The following is a 21,927-nucleotide window of genomic DNA, read 5'->3' on the forward strand; positions in this document are numbered from 1 at the left end:
TTAAAAGTCCTACACCAAAATCATCTCTAAAAGGTTTTCCACACCTGTTTTTATTGATTATTCCATTTTTTTTTTAGTGGCATTAAGTCAGTCAAATCTATTTATAAAATGTGCTCATTTAAGCACTGATTGATTTATGATTACTTAAATCCAGGGTTAATCAATTTAGTAGCTTATTTCCATATTTTGTTAATTAATTAAACCCCGGGATCCTCCAGACATTTCACCTGAGGAAACTCTCATATGTGATGTGTCCCGTAGCCGAGTGGGTGTGATTTTTATAGTCTAAACCTTAATCAAGTTTTAAGTTGCCTCCATAAAACACCTCCGCTATTACATACATAAAAACAACTCAAGTCCGATATGAGACGAACAGACCGAGCTGATAGAAGCAGACAGTTGATGCATTTCAGCTCAGTGCACATCATCATCATCATCATCATCATCATCATCATCATCAGACCTCCAGTCATCTGTTGCATCCCGGCAGATTTACGATCCAGTTCGTCCCAAAAACTGTCTGACTTCACCTGCAGCCGAAGAGGTTTAGTAAGAAATGAGACATACAGTACAGTGTGTGTGTGTGTGTGTGTGTGTGTGTGTGAGTCAACACTCCCAGAGTGTGTGTGTGTTATAGACATGGATCATACTGAACATACTTACTGTACATAGGGCTCTTCTAAGGTTTATACATCTGAAAAGGCTGGCAGTGACAGGCTACACTTTGTCGATTTATGTTCTCGACTAATCGAGTACTTGTTTGGTCCATAAAATGTTCAGAAATGTTGATCAGTGTTCACTAAACCTGGAAGTATTGAGGTTCTCGTTTATCTTGTTTTGTCCACAAACAAAAATGAATGAGTTTTGCCGATTCCTTTGTTAGACGGAGCAAAGAAACCAGAAAATATTCACATGTAAGAAGCCGAAAAATCAGAAAGCTTGTTTTAATTATTGACAAAAACACTCAAACTAAAGATTAATCGGCCGTCAAAATAGTTGTTATTTAGTAATTCATCGATTAATCAAATAATAATAAAGACATTAGACAAGGGGTCTCAAACCCGCGGCCTGAGGGCCATTTGAGGCCTATTATCAATTTCATATGGCCCGCCAATTAAAATCCAAGTCATAATGTGTAAAGTCAATTGCTGTAAAGTCAAAAATAAAGTCAATTGCTGTATGTTTTTTAGGTAGTAACAGAATATTCATTCCATAATATCCGAATTAAGTATTGTGAGGGCAATTTAATTCAGAAAACCTTTTTTCATCAAGAGTCCGGTGTGTAAGAAATAATTAAAGCTCTAAAACGTTGACAATTGTCAGGAAACTATAGTACAGTGGCCACTACACTGTGTGATGATTAAATATGAAACACAAGCTCTGGCTGGTTTGTCAGTTAGAGTTGAGTTGCTGTAGAAACACGTAGAAATGACATTTGTCGAAGGCTACAAAAACCAAACAATTTTCATTTACACTGAGCTATTTATTTGACGGCAAAGAGGATTTAAAGTGTTTTAGAGACAAATTACAGATACTAACTTTTGAGGTTCTTGTCTTTCATGTGCATCTTTGCTCAAGCTTCGGCGTCGGCTCGTCTTATTGTTGCAGATGCAGATCTCTTAAATGTCAACATTGTTTCCATGGTAAAAAAAATTTAAATAAGCGAGAGCGTCGAACAAGACAGATGCAACGCATTTCACATGGATGAAGGCGTTTGTCCGTAACTCTTGAGTGGCAGAGAGGTCAAGACTCTTCAGCCCACACTCAACAAGCCCGGGGGTAAACATACTTACTGCCGCTCTTGCTTTATTCCACGCATAAGCACAAGCAGTCGAAAAATATTTTTGTTCTGTCAAAATCCTCTTGAGTTCAGTGATGTTCTCTGAATAGAATTTAAAAGGACAAAGATTGATATTTTCAGATACTAATTTGCTTGGCCCCAATGAAAGTCTTAATTGTTTGGCATGTTTTTGCCGTTGGAATGCGTCAATAACCATGAATTATTAAAAGCTTTATAATCACACTCTTCAGTGCTTCAGATGTGTCTGCTTGTCTTTTGGAGAAAAGAACTCGACTCGCTGTCTCCCGTGACATGTCGGGGCCTCTCACGATCATTCAAGTTTACAAACCAGTGATGGGAGGTGTGGGACGTCTGCGTGGGGACCTTTTGTAGCAACTTCCTCAGCTGCATGACAAAGGTGTTGCCTTCTCACCAGAAAGCATCCATCTGTATATGTCAGATTATGATTAAGCGGCTGCCAAGGGGCGGGCGTGGTGCATAAATGAGCATTTGCTGAAACACATCCTTGCTCTGTCGTCCTTGACCATGTCCTTTTCGAAACCACATCTCATCTGTGTCGGAAAGCTTGACAGTAGACGAGTAGACGGGGGGGGGGGGGGGGATGGAGACCAGAGCTGGCTGTTACAAAAGCTCTTTGAACTTTAAGACCGACATGCACCATTCAGCGAATTCCGTATAAATTGGACTTGACAGCATCCATTCGCACCATAAATAACACACTTCGTCGGGTGAATCAAGAAGAAATCGGAGTGGCCGTGGCATATTTTCTAATCTGGAAGTTCTCAGCACACTCCGGTTTACGTCCATCTGTCATGTCTGTTCAACTTTTCCATTCTCCAGAGAAGGTGATAGGGTCCCACAACCTAATTAATTCCATGTCAAATAATCAATCCCAAGATTGATTGGAAAACATTGTGTGTGTGTGTGTGTGTGTTGCTTGGCATCTTAGTAGACTGCTATTTTGTTATTTATTTATTTATTTATTTATGATTTTTACCAACTCCAACTCAACTAGAATTGATTACTTTTTAAAAGTGTGTTTGCCTGTAAGTTAAGGAATGCTTTGTCCTGGCTGTGACAAATCCTGGAGCTTGCAGACCCACTAATAGAGGAGCAGGGGCTTGTGACAGCTGCTCAATGAGAAATTGCAGGGCTTGCTTTCCCCCGAACCAACGACGAGAATACCAATTTCTGTTCAAAGAGCAGGAATGCTAAGGGTTTGAGCCACAGAAGATCCGAGCTCTTTTCTGAGAGATGGTCCCTGTACCTTCCACCCACATAGGACTGAGTCACCTTTGAAATCTAAATATCAAGAGTGGGGGAAAAAGGGGGGCATTCATAAATGATAGATACGACAGATAATGGAGGTGTAATACATGGAAACTCATAGAGCCAATTTACGAACTACAAGGGAAGCCGAGACATAACGTATGCAGGCTGAACCGAAGAAAAAAAGGGTTTCTCACAGTTTTTCTAATTCTCACTTTCACTCCATCTGTCCCACTTTCTCCTTCACACACTTAGTTTTGGCACCGAGAGCCACAGATTGACAAGCAGTCGGAACAAAGCCACTCAACGTGGTCGGAGAACGAAGCAGGGCAACACTGTCCACGCCTGACAACACCAATGAAACGAAGCGCTTGTCATGTGCTAAACAGTATCTTCTCCACTAATACCAAAGGGGCACCGGTCAGAGACTTTCCGCTTGTTTACATAACAACAAGTAAAACTTTAAAGCAAAAACTATGATGGGGAAAAAAAATTGGAAAATGTCAGAGGAAGAAGCGAGTGTTTGCCTTTTGACACTTTTTTATCTTCTCCAGACTCCACTGCATCCTCCTCCTTCCTCTCTCCGCTTCACTTCCACCCCCCCTCTCTCTCTCTTCCCTTTCTGCTCTAACAAGCACTCTGATTTCCCCTGGAAAATCTGCACTCACTAAACTTCCTCACTGGCTGTGAGGCTCCGCGCTCAGGCTGTGATACAAAAGCAACAAGAACTATTACTGAATAGTGTAACGGGACCTGTCCATAGCCACTTAGTTATACATATGGGAAAAAGCCATTCCCTCTGTTCATCCATCTGTTTCTCTCGCTCGCTTTGTATCTCAACTACAGTCAATACTAATTAACCTAGTTAAAGGTCAATACAGGCCTCCAGTGCATGTCATGTACAGGAGGGACCAGCCTGATGAGAGGTGTAAGAGCAGCCAGAAGAGGAGCGCAATCATTTCCTGTCTAAAATTCAACTCTTAAGAGGCTGCTGTTAAACAATGCTGCTCCTTTTTACCGGTAACTACACAGTTAATTATAATTATGCAATTACACTAATTACACAACAAAATGTTTAGTTCCATAATCATTTTCCCCATGTTGAAATTTGACTTACAATGCTTTTTTTTTTATGTATATTTAAGTAACTCATTACAAGACGAATCACTCTCTGGTTTCGTGAAACATAAATAATGCATCAATAATGATAATTGTCAGTGCTGGTAATGATAATCATTGCCACATATTTCTTCTCTGTGCCTTGCCTCTATTGTGCTGATTGCAATTATTCTGCAGGACTGCTGCAGCTCAGGAGGCAGACTGGATCATTCAAATTGTCCAAAATTGCCCCTGATGGCTGTGCCGACAGTGTGTGAATAGGATGTATGACAGAGAAGCGATGCATGTGAGAAAGTGTGTGTGTGTGTGTGGGAGAATGGGTGAATGTGACTCGATTGTAAAGCATTTTCAGTGGTCAAGAATTCAAGGTTTCACTCCAACTTGATTTTGCATTCTTGCAACTCAACGGATTTGTTAAAACTGTAGTGAGTCACATTTCAGTATGGACAAAAGTCAGCTTAGATTCAAAGCATTTTTAAATGGGTTCACACAACGATGATTAAGCCTTTATCAGCTCAACAAGGCTCTCTGTGTTTCTCAGTATATTGGATCTCGACAGGCAGACGGAGGCCACGGCAACATTGCGCTAATAAAGCGAGACGACTGGAAACCCGACAACTTTCAGATGTGAATCCTCAAGCTCAAAATACGATATTTCAGCAGTTTGATATAGGATAAACACCTCTTAACCCCTCCCGCAGTCAGGTCTGATAGTATTGCTTCACCGCATTACATTACATGTTTCTCTTTATGAAGAACAAACAGAGGCAGAACAATCAGCAACAATAATCACCAAAAGTTACACACTGCAGCTTTAAATAACAATGATGAGGTCAGAGTGATGAAACTGAAACTGCATGATGAGAAATTATTACTTACTTACTAACTAACTAACTTAAAATAACAAATTCTATTGACATGTATTCAGACAATGAGATCCTATAGGTTTACAACAGAGACCAACACTGTGAGCCTTTAAAATTCACACACTTTAACCAAACAGTACTGCAAAATGACCTCAATAATAACATCTCCATGAAATAACCTACAGTATCATACACGGATGAATTTGATGAATTTTGGAGCTTTAAGGTTCACCTTTTCAGCACCACGGAGAGAGACACACTAAGCTGAGCACGGAGCACATTAAGCTGAGTAGCTTTTGCACCGATACTGCAACAAGCCTCTGGAGGACAAAAAAGCAGAGGTTCTCAGTCACACCGTCTTCTGTTCCCATGGAAATTTTAAAACATTCACGCTGTCTTGCTTTCATGATATTTGCAGAGCTGTCAACAGGAAGATCTCAGATTCAAGCCAATATCTCTGTTCTCACACGAGCCCCTTTTTCTCTCTGATGGAAATTATAATATAGCAAATGCCAAGAACTTGTTGAGGTGACCATACTATTATATAGCATGATGTATGAAGAGATTGGCCTTTCATTTTGCACATGAGCCAACGTGCATATGAATTTAAATGTACTGTCCTACTTTCATATTGGCTATTTGATTAACTTCAATCCCCCGTTGAATGAGTAATCGCTTGTTGATAGGATCGGCCTGTTTTTAGCCGTAGCTTGACGCTGTCGGACAGTTTTGGGACCAGACTTTGCTAAATTAGTGAGCGTGATATCGCTGCACTTGATGAGGACAATACTGCTGTGAATGAAAGCCTTGATCAATGTTATCCACACAGCACGAGAACAGTTGTATGGAGCAACCCGGGGGCCCAGCCAGTGTGGCTGTCATGCTGCCCTCATTACTGTAATTATCACAGCTCCCATGTGAGGCATCATCAACACGCTGACTTTGACTAAACTTCAACGCTTGGTGTCTCTGTCAATACGCACATGCACATTCATTCGCACTTGCGTGATGTGAACACACATGGAGAAAAATGTACACACAACTGAATGTCATTGCTATTTTACATGATTAATGATTAGGAATCGGGTTATTGATGTTGATATTCCAAGAAGGGCATTAAACATTATTGGATTTTCACTTTACATAAATAGGCTTGAAAATCGATCTTGTGTCACACCTGTGTCTTCGTCAATGGTGAAAGTGCCGAGTCCGCTGCCTCCTCTGACAGAGTACCTCAATGCACCGTCGCGACCCTTGTCATCGTCCTTTGCGCTGACTGTAAGGACACTTGTGCCCACGCGAGAGTTCTCCTTCACCGAGCTTCTCACAGCAAAGTCGGGGAAATAAGGCGCATACAGATTCTCATTGACATCCAGCACCTAAAGAAATGGACAGGCTCACTTTACTTTTGATTGTGTATTGATGATATAAGTCACAATCACATGGCATGAATTAATGCAACACCGGATTAACATTGAATAATCTTATATTGACTTGTGTGAACCACGAACAACAACATTCCCTACATTGAAAAACTAAATGGTTGACAAACTTCAACTGGTAACATTGAAATGAATTGTGATAATTCAAAAGAAAATGTTATATACCTTGCTTACTTTGTTTAAATGAACTAAATAATTTGAGTATTACTAATTCATGTAAATGAAGTATGTCAACCACTTTCTTTTTTCAGCTTAAAAAGCAAGTATTACTGCATATGAACTGAATTGAATATATATATATATCAACAAACTGATGCCTTATTAATGAAATTGTTTCTGCGTGTCTGTGTGCATGTATAGTATGTGCTACCCACCTCCACCTCCACAAAAGTCTGACTTCTGAGGCTGGGTAATCCCCTGTCCTCGGCAAGCAATGTCAGGTTGTATAACTGTTGTTTCTCAAAGTCCAGTTCCTTTGTGATCCTCAAGAAGCCGCTCACAGCACTGATCTGAACACAGCGTCACAAGCAAAATCATAAACCGTCAGTTAATGATAAATGCAATAGTTACGAGAACATAAATGGTGATACCACCCACCTCAAAAGTGCCATTGAAGTCATTAATCAAGGAGTATCGGATCTGTCCACCAGAGCCGACGTCTGGGTCCTGAGCCTGTACCCAGGTGATCACAGTCTGCAATGGGAGGTCCTCTAGTACCCGTGTACTGTAACTGCTTGGAATGAAAGCTGGGGCACAATCATTGACATCATTCACAATTATATTTAGAGTTGTCACCGATGACCTTCGAGTGCCTCTCTCTGCCTTGTCTCTCACTTCAACCTTCAGTGTGAACATTGGGATTGTTTCTCTGTCCAAGTGGCTCGCAACAAACACACTTCCTGATTCACTGTCAATACCAAACTGAGGGACCGGGGTCAACATTGTATAGGACAGCTGTCCGTTCTGACCCGTGTCACTGTCGAATGCAGTGATTGTGATTACTTCCACGCCAATGGCTGCGTTTTCTAAAACAAGAGCTGAGTAGCTGTCCTCATAAAACTGGGGGTCATTGTCATTGGCATCCTCAATAATTATAGTGAGCAGTCTCCAAGTGGACATCTGAGGTATGCCCTGGTCATAAATGGTGATATTTAGGAAGTAACGATCCAACTGCTCACGGTCAAGTGGCCGCAATACGGTGATCAACCCAGTCTCCATGTTGATGTTGAAGTAGTTTTCTTTGTTGCCATCAGATATGGAGAAGAGAAGGCGGCCATTGAAGCCTGTGTCACCATCTCGTGCTCGCACCTGGAATACACTGGCACCAACAGCGAGGTCCTCTCTCACTAGAATGCTAGTAGGCAAAGCCTCGAACTGTGGAGCTTGTTTGTTCACAGAGAAAATGTCTGTATTTCTCTCATCTGGTCTTGGTTTAGCCATGGCAGACACTTTTGAGAGCATTTTCTCAGCCAGCAGCTGAGCGACCCTGGTCTCCTTGCAGTTGAACCCTCTGGGTGGCATCCTGCCCCTCACCACCGATACATTCACAAATGTCGGATCAGAGAACAGCTCTCCGTCTGTCGCGATCAATTTCAGGTTGAATATCCCATTCTTTGAATTTTCCACTGCCAGGGATCGTTTCAGCGACAAAGCTCCTGAATCTGGATTCATGTGAAAATAGTCTAACTCGTTGCCAGACAGTATTTTATACTGCACGATTCCGAGCTCGTCCATATCTACGGCTGACAACGTGACAATAGTCTGACTGATGGGGAAATCCCGGCTTATCATGCCCCTGCATGAGACACTCTCAAAAAGAGGCTGATTGTCATTGATATTTATCAGACGAAGAGTAACATTAACCTCGCTCTCTCTTCTATAGGGTGAACCCCAATCAGATGCCCGCACTGTAAAAGTATAAATATCCTCTGATGACTCATAGTCCAGGTCTCTTGTGATTCTCAACTCACCTGAGCCTTGGTCTATGATAAATGGAAGCTCTCCACTGATTGTATGTGTTACATACCCGTTCTCCCCTTTATCATAATCCACAGCAGACACCACAAGAATAACAGTGCCTACAGGTAAACTCTCGTTGATTGCAATATCGTAGAATGGCTTGTCAAAAACTGGAGAGTTGTCATTTGCATCCTCTATGGTGATTTGGACCCTGGCTCGCTGCTGGTTGATAGTATCAACCACCTCCAGCTCTATAAAATCCAGTGAAATTCCTGTCAGATGTCTGGTGGTCATAATAACTCCAGTCAAAGGGTTTATATCAAAGTACACTGGGTTTGAGATGTTGCTGAAGCTGTAATTGACACTCAAAGAAGCTGGGGAGACTTTCACCACCTCTACAAAAGTGCCTGGGGGAGCTATTTCACTCAGCTTGACTGCATATACATCTTTCTCAAAATTTGCCAGCACTAGGTCTGGCTTTTTAACCAGCAACTGAACAACTTGGGTGTTGGAAAGCTTGGCAGGTATACCCCGGTCTTTGGCCTGGAGGGTTAGGTTACAGCCATAGGGGAACGTATCCCAGTCGACAAACTCTGCTGTTTTAACCCTGTACTCATTCCCAACAGGCGATCGATCAACCACAAACTGTTCCAAGGGGTCTCCCTCGATAATAGACACCCACTCAATATCCCCAGAAACCCCTTCGTCTTTATCCTCCACAGTCACTATAACATAGATTGGGTCCTTGTCGGTCCCTGATGGAATGACTGCGACTGCACTGAGAACAGGAGCGAATATGTTAACTCGTTGCACAGTCAGAACCAGCCTCGCGGTGCTGCTGATACCAGCATCTCCATAGAGTTTCATCCCTCTGTCAACCACCTGCACCTCCAGCTCAAATCGGTCTTGTTTGTCCATTCTGGGCCTACCCGTCAGGGTGATGACCCCGCTGGTCGGATGAACGGAAAAGAGTTCAACTTTGTTCTTCAAGAAGTAGTAGAACTCTCCATTGGAGCCTGCATCGGCATCCGTGGCTGTGACGCGTCCAACGCTGGCACCCAGAGGCGCACTCTCAGGGACAACAAATGAATAAGAGGTTGGGGAGAAAAGCGGTCGGAGATCATTGGTATCCAACACGTTGATATAAACTGTTGCTAAGGCCTCTAGACCTCCGTGGGCAGAGGCTTTCACTGTCAGCGTGTAATTGTCCTGTACTTCCCGATTCAATGTGGCACCGCTGCCTCCGTTAGTGCGAATACGGAGGAAACAAAAATCTCCTATTACGAACTCCTCAGTCTGGAAGATTCCCTCATTGTCTCCAGACACAATGGAATATTTTATGTCTAAAGTTCGAGGTGGAGCAAGAATGATGCCCATTTTCACCTCGCTTCTGGCGTAGGTTCTTGTTGCAGAGTTCTCAAAGATGGAGGCAATATAGGTGGGCTGGGTGAAGAGCAGCAGGCCTTGTCCTGCCCGTAGTTCTGGTAGGAATTGAGCACCGGTTGAAGAAAAAAAGAACAGGAGGAAGAAAAAGCACATAAAGTGGTAAAGAGGGGAGAAGCGGGGTAGAGGAAGCATGTTTCCCCAACGGTTAACCTTCATCACTGCTCCATCACACAGTCAGCCTATATTTGGGGAGAATAACAAAGAAAAACAGATCTGGGTTCAGTTGGTAGGTTGTTGGAAACATGTACTATTCTGCCCTCTAAAGATTTGACAGAGGAATATGAAAAACAAAAGTTGCAAAGACATTTCAGGGACACTTTTCATCGCTACAGGGATATGATAGCATATCCAATGTAGGGCTTATACTATTTGCATTCAGACTCTGAATACTGCACCCGAAAGCATCAGAAGCAAAGACCGACATCTCTTTCAACAGAGTACATCCAAAGCACAGTGCACTTACACAGCCTCAGTGAAATCTATCACCACCACATGAAACAGCAGCAATGAAGCACACTCACTGTTACTGGACAAGGATTTATTATTCTTGAGCCAGTAACTACTCGGGTTGTGACATTTTTACAAGAAAAATACTAAAAGAAATTTGTGCACTGACAAATATACTTTAAAAAATAAGTAAATGCCGTTTCACTATTATACTTTTTTCTATATAAATCAGTTGCACAACTGGGGGGGGGGGGGGCAGCATCAGTGGAGCACAGCTGAAAAGTTAATATCACAAAAAAACACACAATTGCACAAATTTAAATGTTTTTTTATATATTATGATAAATACATTTCTATAAATGTGGGCTATAATTAATGCATGTGCATCAGCTTAGTCTGCCCATTTCTTGGCTTTAAAAAATATCTGATGATAAATTTAATATATAAAAAAATTAATAATGCAACCTTTAAAATATGCAAATATGGTCTGTACTGTACCAAAGACAGCATCATATAGAGTCTGTCTCTGGAGACACTGAGATGCATTTATTGTCCGATGCACAACCTTCTTGCAAAATCCACGAGTTTATGAAGCTACAGTCCTAAAATGAAGTCGGCGGAGTATTGAATATGCTACACACTTTCTCTCACAAATCACAGCGTGTCCTACCTTTAGTCGAAATTAGTGAAAGTAAGTCCTTTCCCATCCTGTGTCTGGTTGAAAATTTAAGAAAAAAGGCAAAGTGGTGGCGCAGAAATCACTGGCGCTGTGCAAAAAGGTAAAATTAATGTGCACAAATCCCGACAGGCTGCAGCCATCCTCGTAAAACTAAATAGCTATTGCCCCAGTTCCGTGTACCTGGCCACTGTAACCCTGAGTACAGTGGGGGTAACCCGGCTCCATCTGCAACACTCAACAACGAAAAACTGTCTTTTACACTCTCACGTGTTTGACTGCTGCTAATATCAAAGTCCGAGATACATGTGCTATGAAGAACATGTCGCTTTAAACGCAAGTTTATGAGCGGTCAGCATCAGTTGTCGCCTCTGTGTGGGACCACTGTGCGCTCGGGATGGAGGAGGGAGGCAAAGTGAGGCGAGGCGAACACGACTATCTCCGATCTTTGCCGAGTGCATCCGAAACAGAACCCGGAAGTACTAGCTGTGTAATTTGCAGCAGCAGTTCGGCAGCCGCGGTTTTTCGTGTGTCTCCTCCACACACACGACCTCTTTCGCGGCTACTTTTAAACCTGACCAACACTTCAACTCATCCCACTGGTCACCATGTCTGTCTTGTGTTATAACAAGGGATGCGGACAGCGATTTGACCCAGAAAACAACCCAGACGGTGAGTAGTACTTGGGACAAACTATCTGTTAGCATGCTAACCTCTCAACATCTAGAAATTTCTGTAGCGGGCAGGGTGACCGGGCCCATGTCGATAACCTGTCGTTAGCTCTCTGGACCCAACACCGTGTACACTTCATTTATAACTGCTATAGTTGATAATAACACATGTTCTCGCTGCTTTATTACTGTGCTGATAGCATGCTAAGCTCGTGTTTAATTCAAGATGTTTGTAACCGGACCGTTGTCCCGGGACATATCAACGTCGGAAGCTGTTTTAAGTTGCAATGACGTTTTTAATTAAACGTGAACAATCAGCCTCACATCAAACTGTGACTGTAACTGAGTGAGATAACAATGTTATTACATTGATCATTTTGTCTGGCTACAAGCCTTATATTCCAATATGTCTTTACTGCACTGGTTGAAACACCCATTAATGTGGATTTCACTTATAGTGTATAGTCAATTCCACACTGAGAGACCAGCAGTGGTGGTTGCTGGTCTTTGAAACAGGGTAAGCTCATTGCAGGTTATTGCCCAGTTATTTATACATAAATTCTTCAAACAAAGCAACCAGAACAAGGAAACGATAAAGCAATAATTATGTAAAACTGAAATGCTGTAATAGTGTTTTTATTTGCAGTGTTACCAAGCAAATAACACAACTACCAGCTATTTGTCTGCAGACTTTCTTTACAAAATGCACACAGGACTGAGGCAGAGAAGGCACCACACTCGTGTATGTTTCTGCAACACTGTCAATCGAAAACGTGTTCCACCTCTCAGACAGTTCCTTCACTCATCATGCAGAAGCTCAGCATCCGTGTCATCCATCCCCATTCACTTTCGTGAAAGTTCCCTGGAAATTACTTTTTTTGCCGCATTTGTCAAATCACAGTTGCTTGAAGTTGAGCCTCAAGTGGTTTTAATGCAGATGCTGCCACGGGAATACGAAAATCACACAAGACAATCCATCATCTGTGATAAAGAGCTGATTCTGAACTAGTGACATGTATTAACTGCGTTCTACCCACACAGTATGTTTTTGATGACATTTTAGAGGAAGCTGAGCTTTCTTGCTGTCTTAATCACACTGGAGACTAGTGCACGATTTACAGTACTGTAATGCCTTAGTTGCATTTGAAAGAGTTCACGGCAGGCCTGGCCATCACAGTGAGAATGCACAAAGCAGTTGGATTTTACCAGGTGGTGTAACTTCATTTGGATGCAAAATCAACAATAACAGACCCCGTTCAGAACTGGCCAGATGTCATAAAGTACATGTCTGAATGCTCCCTCTCTGACCTTAATGCATTCGATAAAAAAACAAAACACATTCAGAGGTGGTTTGAGGATGCATGTGGCCCCACTATTGAGCTGCATGAATTAAATATGTCCTCACGATGTATTAGAGACCGCCTCCTAATCTGATGTTTGATCCATGACAGTTTCATTTTTTTTTATATTCTAAAAAAATGTTATATACTACAAGATGACACCTTGACTCAGTTTGCATGCACCTCCATGGTGACAGCAAAAGCTTTCTCAAAAATGATGGTTTCAAGCCTTCAGAGTTGACTGTGCACCTAAAATGTATAGAGATTGAGCAATATATCACAGAACCTGACAGTCTGAATATGTCTGACCCATATAATCTCCCCAGGTGCTTTTTATGAGTATTGAAAGAGCCAGAGCAAACATTATTCCAGACCTGCTGTAACCCAGCATTGTCAACTTTCTGATAAAATGTCCCTCATCACCTACTCCAGAGAACACTCACACATTGAAGTGAAAGCATTGAAGACGAACAAAATATTTAAGTGAGTTATTACTCATCATTATATTCTGTACCTGATATGAAATGATTATGCTATGAGCATTGCCTGTGGATTTCTATCACTTGTTGCTTTTGGTGCTTATCCAAATCTGCTGTCTCTCAGAATCTCCTGTTAGTCTGTCCCCAATAGTTTTGGCATCCCAGGGCACAAAAGCTATCCACCATCTTTACATTTCATGGGAAAAGAGACGAGTTGCCTGGTATATATTTCTATGGAGTTGAAGAGTGACTTCTGCCAAAATGTATTGACAGTGATTGTCATGTAGTTTCTTTTCTCTAATGGTAAGAATTTTGATTTGATCCTCATCGCGTTTTCTCTCTTACTGTCACTCACACTCATACACAGTAACAGACATTTGTACAGTCATACTGTCTGAAGAAGAAGAATTGATCACAAGAATTATTCGTACAAAATATATCAGGTGTCTTGACCAGGTTTTATTTGATATTCTGACACACTAGAGATGACTGAGACCAGTTTTCAGTTTTCAAATTCATGTAGCCATCAAACGTTTACAGTGCGTGTTCCTGTTCAAGACAATAGCTCATTGTGTGTTTGACAAACACATCCTCCAGACATTTGGTAAAGGCCATGGTCAAGATATACAGATCAGACAATGCGCTTTTTATTTTCTCACAGTTTAAGGTGGTAACATATTCGTCTCTCGCTGTTAAATCTGTATATTTCAAGAAGTGCAGTAACAAAACTACCAGGAAAATAACACGTGGTTTTCTAAAGTTGTGATACTTTAGTTCTTGATCTTGATTTTCTTTAGAGACTTTTTAATCTTAATATAATTTAACTCTAAGGGAAATAACATTGTCTTCTACTCCAGCGAGTCTCTTATTTTCCTTTGTAAGATACGCCAGATACTCCATGCAGGAGTCGAGGCTAATCTCCATTTTAATAGGATGCCTCTTTTCATAACAGCAGAGTATATTATCATTACCTTCCTGTCTCAGATCTGTATCTATGGCATTTGCACAGACCGGCGACAGCGTGAGCTGCACTTTTTCGAGGAAAATGCTTCATTTATGTTGTCACCCTGCTAAATTTCTTTGTTCATGAAACAGTGATTTGTCTTTCAGGATTGCTGCCAGAAATGACATCGAAAACCAGTGCTATACTTTTCATTTAAGGCAAATCTAAACTTATGTTAAAAAAATCTGATGCAACAAACATAAGTTTGATTAATATTTCCAGCCATTTGTCTCTGCCCAATTTGTTGAATGCCTGTTTTGTTTTGCCTCACTTGCCAAGGACAAATGCAAATCATTTAATACATTTTAAATCAGAGGCAGTTTATATTTATACATGAAACACAACAATTGCCTATAAAAGCTACCCTTTTTTGTCCTCTTGAGTTGTGTGGTCTGACAAATCTGTAATACTTTTGTCTGTGATTGATCTCAGTATGTTTGAGTGTCTCTTCATTCATTTGCTGCTGATGCCCTACATTGTGGATCGAGCTAGTCTTTAACCATGCAGCTGCTTTGAAATTAAGTATTAAATAATCAGACTAAATTAAGGTAGTATGATTTTTTTATTTTTTTTATTTTTATTAATAATAAAATCTGCACAGAACATTTTTATTTATGATGCTGCGTCCACACAAACAGCAAATGATACTGGATAAGATGCAATAACCACCCTCTAAAGTTACTTTGTCTTTATTTATTCAAGGTTTCAATTTGTATTTTAGTCTTAACAACACATTTGAAGGACAAGACACCACTAATTTTGAAAATGACTGTCGCTGGTTTGCAGTTGTTGCTTATCAAAATGCCGCACCTTGTTCTGTGTGTAACTTTTAAATATAAAACAATACCTGTTCCATTCAAATGAGCTCAAACATTGTTGATTAAATCCATCAGCTCCACACAACTCTGTGTTTCTGAGTGTAGCAGTGTTTAGATCATGTGTCGCGAACAGGAAGTGATTTGTTTTATGTCAAGACAGACAAACCCAGTCATTCCACAATTCAGGAAAATGCTTCTTGCCCCCATCCGCCGCTTTGCTAAGTCATGTCTGATAGTATTGCTTGAGTCCATTTTCAAATGAAGGGCACATCTTACAGATAATGTTACATTGTTTCTGATCACAAAGAACCAATGGAGGCAGAATAGAAACTTCAGCAACACCAAAGAAATCATCAAAATGTACACACTGTAGCTTTAAGATGAAGCTGCTGGTCTTAATACACCAGGAATCTAGATTTAATTAAAAGTAACACAGAAAAGCTACAAGTCGGTACATGATCAAGTATTCAATGTTGGTGTTGTAACGCTGTTTACAATATTGCCACACGTTTTTCCTCCTTTATCGTTGTTGTTTTCTTTCCACAGACGGCTGCACCTATCACCCAGGTGTCCCTGTGTTCCACGATGCTTTGAAGGTAAGATGTCTGAAGAATGCGGCGTCAGCTCATTCTCTGTTGTCCTTTCTCCTGGTTTAAGTTAATTTCTGTGAAACTCCCTCCAGGGATGGTCCTGCTGCAAGAGGAGAACAACAGACTTCTCCGACTTCCTCAGCATCGCTGTAAGACCCACCGTTTTTACTTCATCCTCTTTCTTTCTCAGTGGTCGCCTTTCCATTGTCTATTGTTTTCCTAAGTATCGGCTGCCACATTGACTGTGAACATACTGGGCTGAGTTGTGTGTGCACTCATTGTTTGTGGACTGTTGTCTCCTCACAGGGCTGCACCAAAGGCCCCCATAACAAAGAGAAGCCTCCCGAGCCGGTGAAACCAGACGTGAAAGAGTCAGGCGACCAAAAACCAAAGTTTAATGAGTACATCATCTCTGCACCAAAGCCTCAGGAAGCGATACATAGACCAAGGTAATCTTCAAACTTTTTTGATCAATACTACAGGAGTACCTTTAGCTCTTTTTGCATAAACAGTTTCCACATGTGAAAGCAGACGGGGTTTTGTAGATATCAACATTTTCTAATTTGATTATATCTAAACATTGATTTGGCATCTTTGAGATAACACAAATAAACAGACCTAAAGGAAAAAGGCTTTGTCCAATCAACACATCAGCAGGACTTTGACTTTCATTCTGTATTTTTGCATTTCGGCTTCAAACTAAGACTGAAAGTCCCTGGGTTCGTATCCAATGCATAAAAAGATAGGTACGATTTTACGGACGTTAAATCAGAATGAAATCATCAAACAAATACGATCCACAGAACAGTCAGAGGTGTCTCTAGTCTTTTACCCGCAGTACTTCTCCACATAGTTCAAAAGAAACTGGACTGCTTGAATTACTAATGAAGCGATTACTATTGAACTGTGAAAATCCTTTCATGTATTGGTCTTTAGCCCTTTGTGCCATTCATACTTATTTTACATAATTTTGCCAGTAATCTATTCCCCATTTAAAGTGCGTAGCAAGAAATAGTTTTAACTCGTCAAACCCTCTGTGTCTGTCACCGTTGTTGTTTCAAAACTAACATGTTTGTCGCCATTTCAGTGCCGATGAACCGATGGTGAGATTGCAGCATAAAATTTCCACGTCCCTGAAGCAGGCTCTGGAGAAGCTGAAGCTGACTGAAAATGCAGCCGAGAATAAAGGTGAGGACTTGACCCTTATCTTCCCTACATCCTCCTCCGTCCACCTCCTGTAACGGGAGCAGGGAAGGTCATGTTGACAGCCGAAGTTAATGGATGGCCACTGGCAATTAGACCCCCCTCTGCCACTTCTGTCATTCACATCATGGCACTTGAGTAAAAGCTGACAGTGTGTCATGGCCTTGTGCAATTTTTCTCGATGCTCCTCAAAGTTCGGTTGTCAGATTGTCTGTTTCTTTGTCTTTATAGAGGAAGACGGGGACGAGATCAAGATTGGAACGTCCTGTAAAAACGGAGGGTGCACCAAAGTAGGTCATTGTGTGGAAAAATTCTCATTCTGTTGAAATCTATCAAATTTTGTGAGACTTTGACTGCAGTATATTTAATATTTAAATTTTTTTTAAGCAAATTCAATTCACGTACAGTTAAGACCAGACGGTTAATAAATTGTTTTGTTCTTCAGGCTCTTTGGGGGGGGGGGACTGTATGTTTAATGGCTTATATTCCCCACACAGTTCCTTTTATTCAATATTCACTTAGCACTTAAAAGTATCCATCATTTTATTTTAAATTAAAGCTACTGAAACTTAGAGCCTAAAGAAACAAATCATATTAACCACAGAAAATAATTTTGGCCAGGAGTTTTTTTTCTGAGGGATTAAAAAAAGGTGTAATTAAATTCAAAATAAAAACAAGTCATGTTTATTTAAGGTCCCAGAAGAAGATTAATGGAGGGTGGATTTGCTCTGTTATAGAAACAGAACTATTCCTTTTTTCTTCATTCATAAAGTTTGCCTTAAACATAGCGTTGTTTAAAGATATTGCTCCATATGCAAAAAAACTTAAATTATGCCGTAGTATATATTTCAGGCCTATATGTGGCGCTATAACACTGCCACATAAATGCACCAAAACAGAGAAGAAGGTATGGAGAGGTGTCGCTACTACATGACCTCAATGCAATGGTGGTATTTTGTGATTATTATTTTATCACTCTCGTAATCATATAAACCTCAAGATTAGGTTTTAGAATAACCCTCAAGTTGGACTTTCACAACTTAAATTGTTTTGAGATGTTCTCATAAGGGTTGCTGAATTGAGTACATTTTTACTTTTTCAGATTTTTTTCCCCATGACCTTAAAAGGAGAAAGAAGTAGAATATATATTTTTTTCATACATCTCACTGTAGCGTTGAATTAATATTCTAAAATAGGCTTTAAGGCTTAATAGGCAATATTCTGCCTGGCACTGTTCATCTAGAGAGATGACGGTTTAAAAGAGGTAACGTAAGACCGGTCAGTTTCTAATAAATCACCGAGACTTTCTTAAGTTTGACGAGAGCTACATCCAAAATGAATGCCTAATTGTATTATTGATAACACAAACTACTTCAACTTCAGTCTGAGCTACACTAATGATGTTGTCGTCCTCAGAGTTTTGAAGGACCTGCAAGTGACTCTGAAGTGTGTATGTACCACGCTGGGTGTCCCATCTTCCATGAAGGGTAAGAACCGGGGATCCTTTTTTATTAAGCATTATTATTGTGGAAGAACGGACTATTCTGTCTTTGGTTTTCACGATTATTTATTTATTTCTATGAAATAGTTGATTTTCTCTGTTACCGGTAAAAGAAGCGTGAAGGGCAACACAAGTATTTTCTTCTTGAAAAAGATTCCACTTCATGGTGTGTTTATATATCACCTCTCTTGAGTGACAAGTTATTGACTGCTACAAATCCAGCTTGGGTGTGTGTGTGTTTTCCTGTGTCCCCAGGATGAAATACTGGAGCTGCTGCAAGAGGAAAACCTCCGACTTTAACACCTTCCTCTCTCAAGAAGGCTGCACCGAGGGAACACATTTATGGAAGAAAAAGGATACGGTAGGTGTGACCACTTCACAACAAGTGACTGTCTGCTTTTTTACTACTCCACTTGAAATTGTCCGACATCTCCCTGCAGGGAAAGAAAGTGGTTCCATGTCGGTTCGACTGGCACCAGACCGGGTCGCAGGTCATCATCTCCATCTACGCCAAGAATGCCATCCCGGAGCTAAGCTACGTGGACGCTAACAGCACTACGGTGAGACACATAATAATCTGTCGTGTGATCTTAATCTTTCATTTCATTTCTTCTTTTTTTTTTTAAACCTAACATATTTTTCTTTTTTCTGCTCCAGCTCAACATACACGTTTTATTTGAGGGAGACAAGGAGTTTGAGCAGAAAATCAGCTTGTGGGGAGTAAGTACAGCATCACTTTGAACCAGATATAAAGAGTTGTATAACTTGTGTATATATACACTTGAGTGTGCACTTATTAATCATCATAGTTAGTATTCATTAATCACCTTAACTTAAGTTGTTTTGCAAATTACATTTTCTGGAAATTGCCGTTCACACGGGATGAGAGTCTGTGTTCGGAACAATAAGAGAACTTAGGCTTTGTCCACAATGCAAACCTTTTTCTTTTCATTCTTTAAAAAGTTTTCCGCACACAGAGTATTGCTCCAGATATGTCTCTGTGCACACGAAATCCCCCAAATGACATATTGAAGTAAATATGTAAGGCCTCATGTGTTATAATACTGCCACAGAAATGCACCAAAGTGTGCCAACTCCAAACACCAGCTCTGACATCATCGTTTTCCCAAAGTTACGCATTGGTTGTATACACGCGAGGGTGGTGTTTGGATCGAGCATGCACACGGGAAAGACAAGTTTTCATTATTTTCCTGACGTTTTCACACAAGTTGACTAGGGGGAAAATTTGCAAACAACTGCTTTGTCAAACTCAGCAGCTTCTTGTACAATTTCCGGAAAATGTCAGGACTTCAGTGCCTGTCTGACAGCACCACTGAATATTCAACACTAATTGAATCATGGCTGCTCATAACTAAGTCTGTTTGCCAGACATCTGGCTTATCTGGGTATCGCATTATACCAAAATAACTATGCTGCTCTTGTTTTTCCTCCTCCTCACATTGGGTAAAAGTGAGAGGCAATCAATTTAGTGTGGGTTGTTTTTCTAGCCCCAAGCTGAAGATAAGAAAATAATTGGAAGAGCTTATTGGTTGGATATTTTTTGTGTCTGTGGCTTTTCATGAACTCCCCCTTTAACCAGTTACTTCCTTCGACACACTCCCTCTTTTCCTTGTAGGTTATAGATGTGAGTCAAAGTAAAGTGAACATGATGGCAGCCAAGATCGAGGTCGCCATGAGGAAATCCGAGCCCATGTTTTGGGCCCGTCTGGACCTTCCTCCGCCGGTCCCCCCACCTCAGGAGAACAAGAACGAGAGTGAAGAGTCCGATAGTGAAGATGAAGAGGATTCATAAGGATTTACAGTAGAAAAACTTAACATTCTCCACCTTTCGTTGAATCCAAGGCCACATAGTCCAATACTTGGAACTTTGGCCTCTTCTCCTCACTAGATTTTTGCCAGTTTTTCCTCAATCACTTCAATATCTTGTACCTCATTCATTCTTGTTTGTTTGATAATCAAAGGAAACAAATATTTTTACAACAGATTTTCATGTAATGAGTTCATAAGGGGACCCTTGACCTTCGTGAACTGCACCGCGTCAAGTGTGACCATGTTTAATTTTTACACCCATAAAGCCTTTTATGTCAGCTGCTCACCCTCGAAGGACCACAGTTGTGACCGTTCTTCTGTTTGATTCCATTTCTTTTCTTATCACCTCATTATGTGGCGTCCTTGCGTTGATTTTCACACACGTTTTCATTCCATCCTTTGTCTCCATCCGTTGTGTAAATGATCGTATCGTTTCGTCCACTCGTATCACATCATGTAAAATGCTTTATTCTTGGATATCTGTGCGACGACCTAGCTGCACCGTGTCGTCAGAGTAGCACATTTAAATTTCTAAAATGTCCACTCTTAGAAGAATAGAATTCATTTTATTCTGAATAAAAAGTGTTATAATAATTACATTATAGTGCATTTGGACTATCAAACCTAGAAATTAGATATTTGTCACGCCTGCACTGACTGTACTACCTTTTTTTTTTTTTTTTTTTTTCACAGTCAAATTGTAAATTTTTCTCCAGATTTTTAAGAGTTCTAGATAATGTATGTTTTAAGGTTTTGTCTCAAATGATCAATGCAATATCTGTCCCCAATTCTTTTGTCAACGCATAATAGCAGCATTTTTATAATGGGAATGTTTACTGTAATGTTGCAGAAAGGCATCTGAATACAAAGTATTCTGAGCAAAGTACTGTGTTGTGAAATGAAACAATGCTATTCGCGACAGCATGTGTCGAGGCTTGGAATGCATGAAATAAATTTGGCTGAATGAGACCACGGCACAAGGGTGAAGTCTCATTAGACTTTTTCTAACCACAAACAAAGTTTTGGTGTCAAACTTTTATAATTGGTCTGAACGTATGTGATGGCCGACATGCCCTGCGGTGAATATTCCCAACGCAGTTGTGCGGTAATGCCACACGAACACCGAGACGGTGTCTCTGAGAAGCTAACACCAGAAGCTTCCAACCGTTGGGACCTTGAGAACTGAAATGGCACAAGTGAAATGAGTTGATGTGACCTTTCAAGTGAAGGTTTTGAAACCAAACTGGGAATTTCGGTGACTTTTACAAAGGTTGAAAGTTTTTTTTTTTTTTAAGGAATACGTGACTCCGCATTGAATATTGAACTAAACCCTGATGTGGCTTCGTGTCGGACCTTGGTAAGGAGACATTATCACCTTTATTCTCTTTCCAAACACATAAAATAACAATGAAATATGGTCAACTCTCACATATTGGAGTATGTCTGAAGGACAGTGGTATGCATCGA

General features: G+C 40.7%; 2 protein-coding genes across 2 annotated transcripts in view; one reads left to right on the forward strand and one right to left on the reverse strand.

The window, feature by feature from the left end:
* The window catches only part of LOC131458790 (protocadherin Fat 3), a 77,363-nt gene extending 65,960 nt beyond the window's left edge, over positions 1-11,403 (reverse strand). Inside the window, exons 1-4 of the mRNA XM_058628052.1 lie at positions 11,020-11,403; positions 7,095-10,081; positions 6,872-7,006; positions 6,233-6,434 (exon numbers count right to left, since the gene is read on the reverse strand). Coding sequence (XP_058484035.1) covers positions 6,233-6,434; positions 6,872-7,006; positions 7,095-10,058 — 3,301 coding nt within the window. The 5' untranslated portion in view covers positions 10,059-10,081; positions 11,020-11,403. The remainder of the gene's footprint in view (positions 1-6,232; positions 6,435-6,871; positions 7,007-7,094; positions 10,082-11,019) is intronic.
* A 96-nt stretch (positions 11,404-11,499) lies between these two features.
* chordc1b (cysteine and histidine-rich domain (CHORD) containing 1b) lies at positions 11,500-21,429 on the forward strand. The gene is made up of 11 exons (XM_058626675.1): positions 11,500-11,697; positions 15,883-15,932; positions 16,019-16,075; positions 16,233-16,375; positions 17,014-17,114; positions 17,361-17,419; positions 18,546-18,616; positions 18,886-18,991; positions 19,071-19,190; positions 19,288-19,350; positions 20,267-21,429. The coding sequence occupies exons 1-11, from the start codon at positions 11,634-11,636 to the stop codon at positions 20,441-20,443; spliced, it is 1,011 nt and encodes a 336-aa protein (XP_058482658.1). The 5' UTR covers positions 11,500-11,633; the 3' UTR covers positions 20,444-21,429.
* The last annotated feature ends 498 nt before the right edge of the window (positions 21,430-21,927 follow it).

The sequence above is a fragment of the Solea solea genome, chromosome 4, assembly GCF_958295425.1.
Source record: "Solea solea chromosome 4, fSolSol10.1, whole genome shotgun sequence".
NCBI lineage: Eukaryota > Metazoa > Chordata > Actinopteri > Pleuronectiformes > Soleidae > Solea > Solea solea.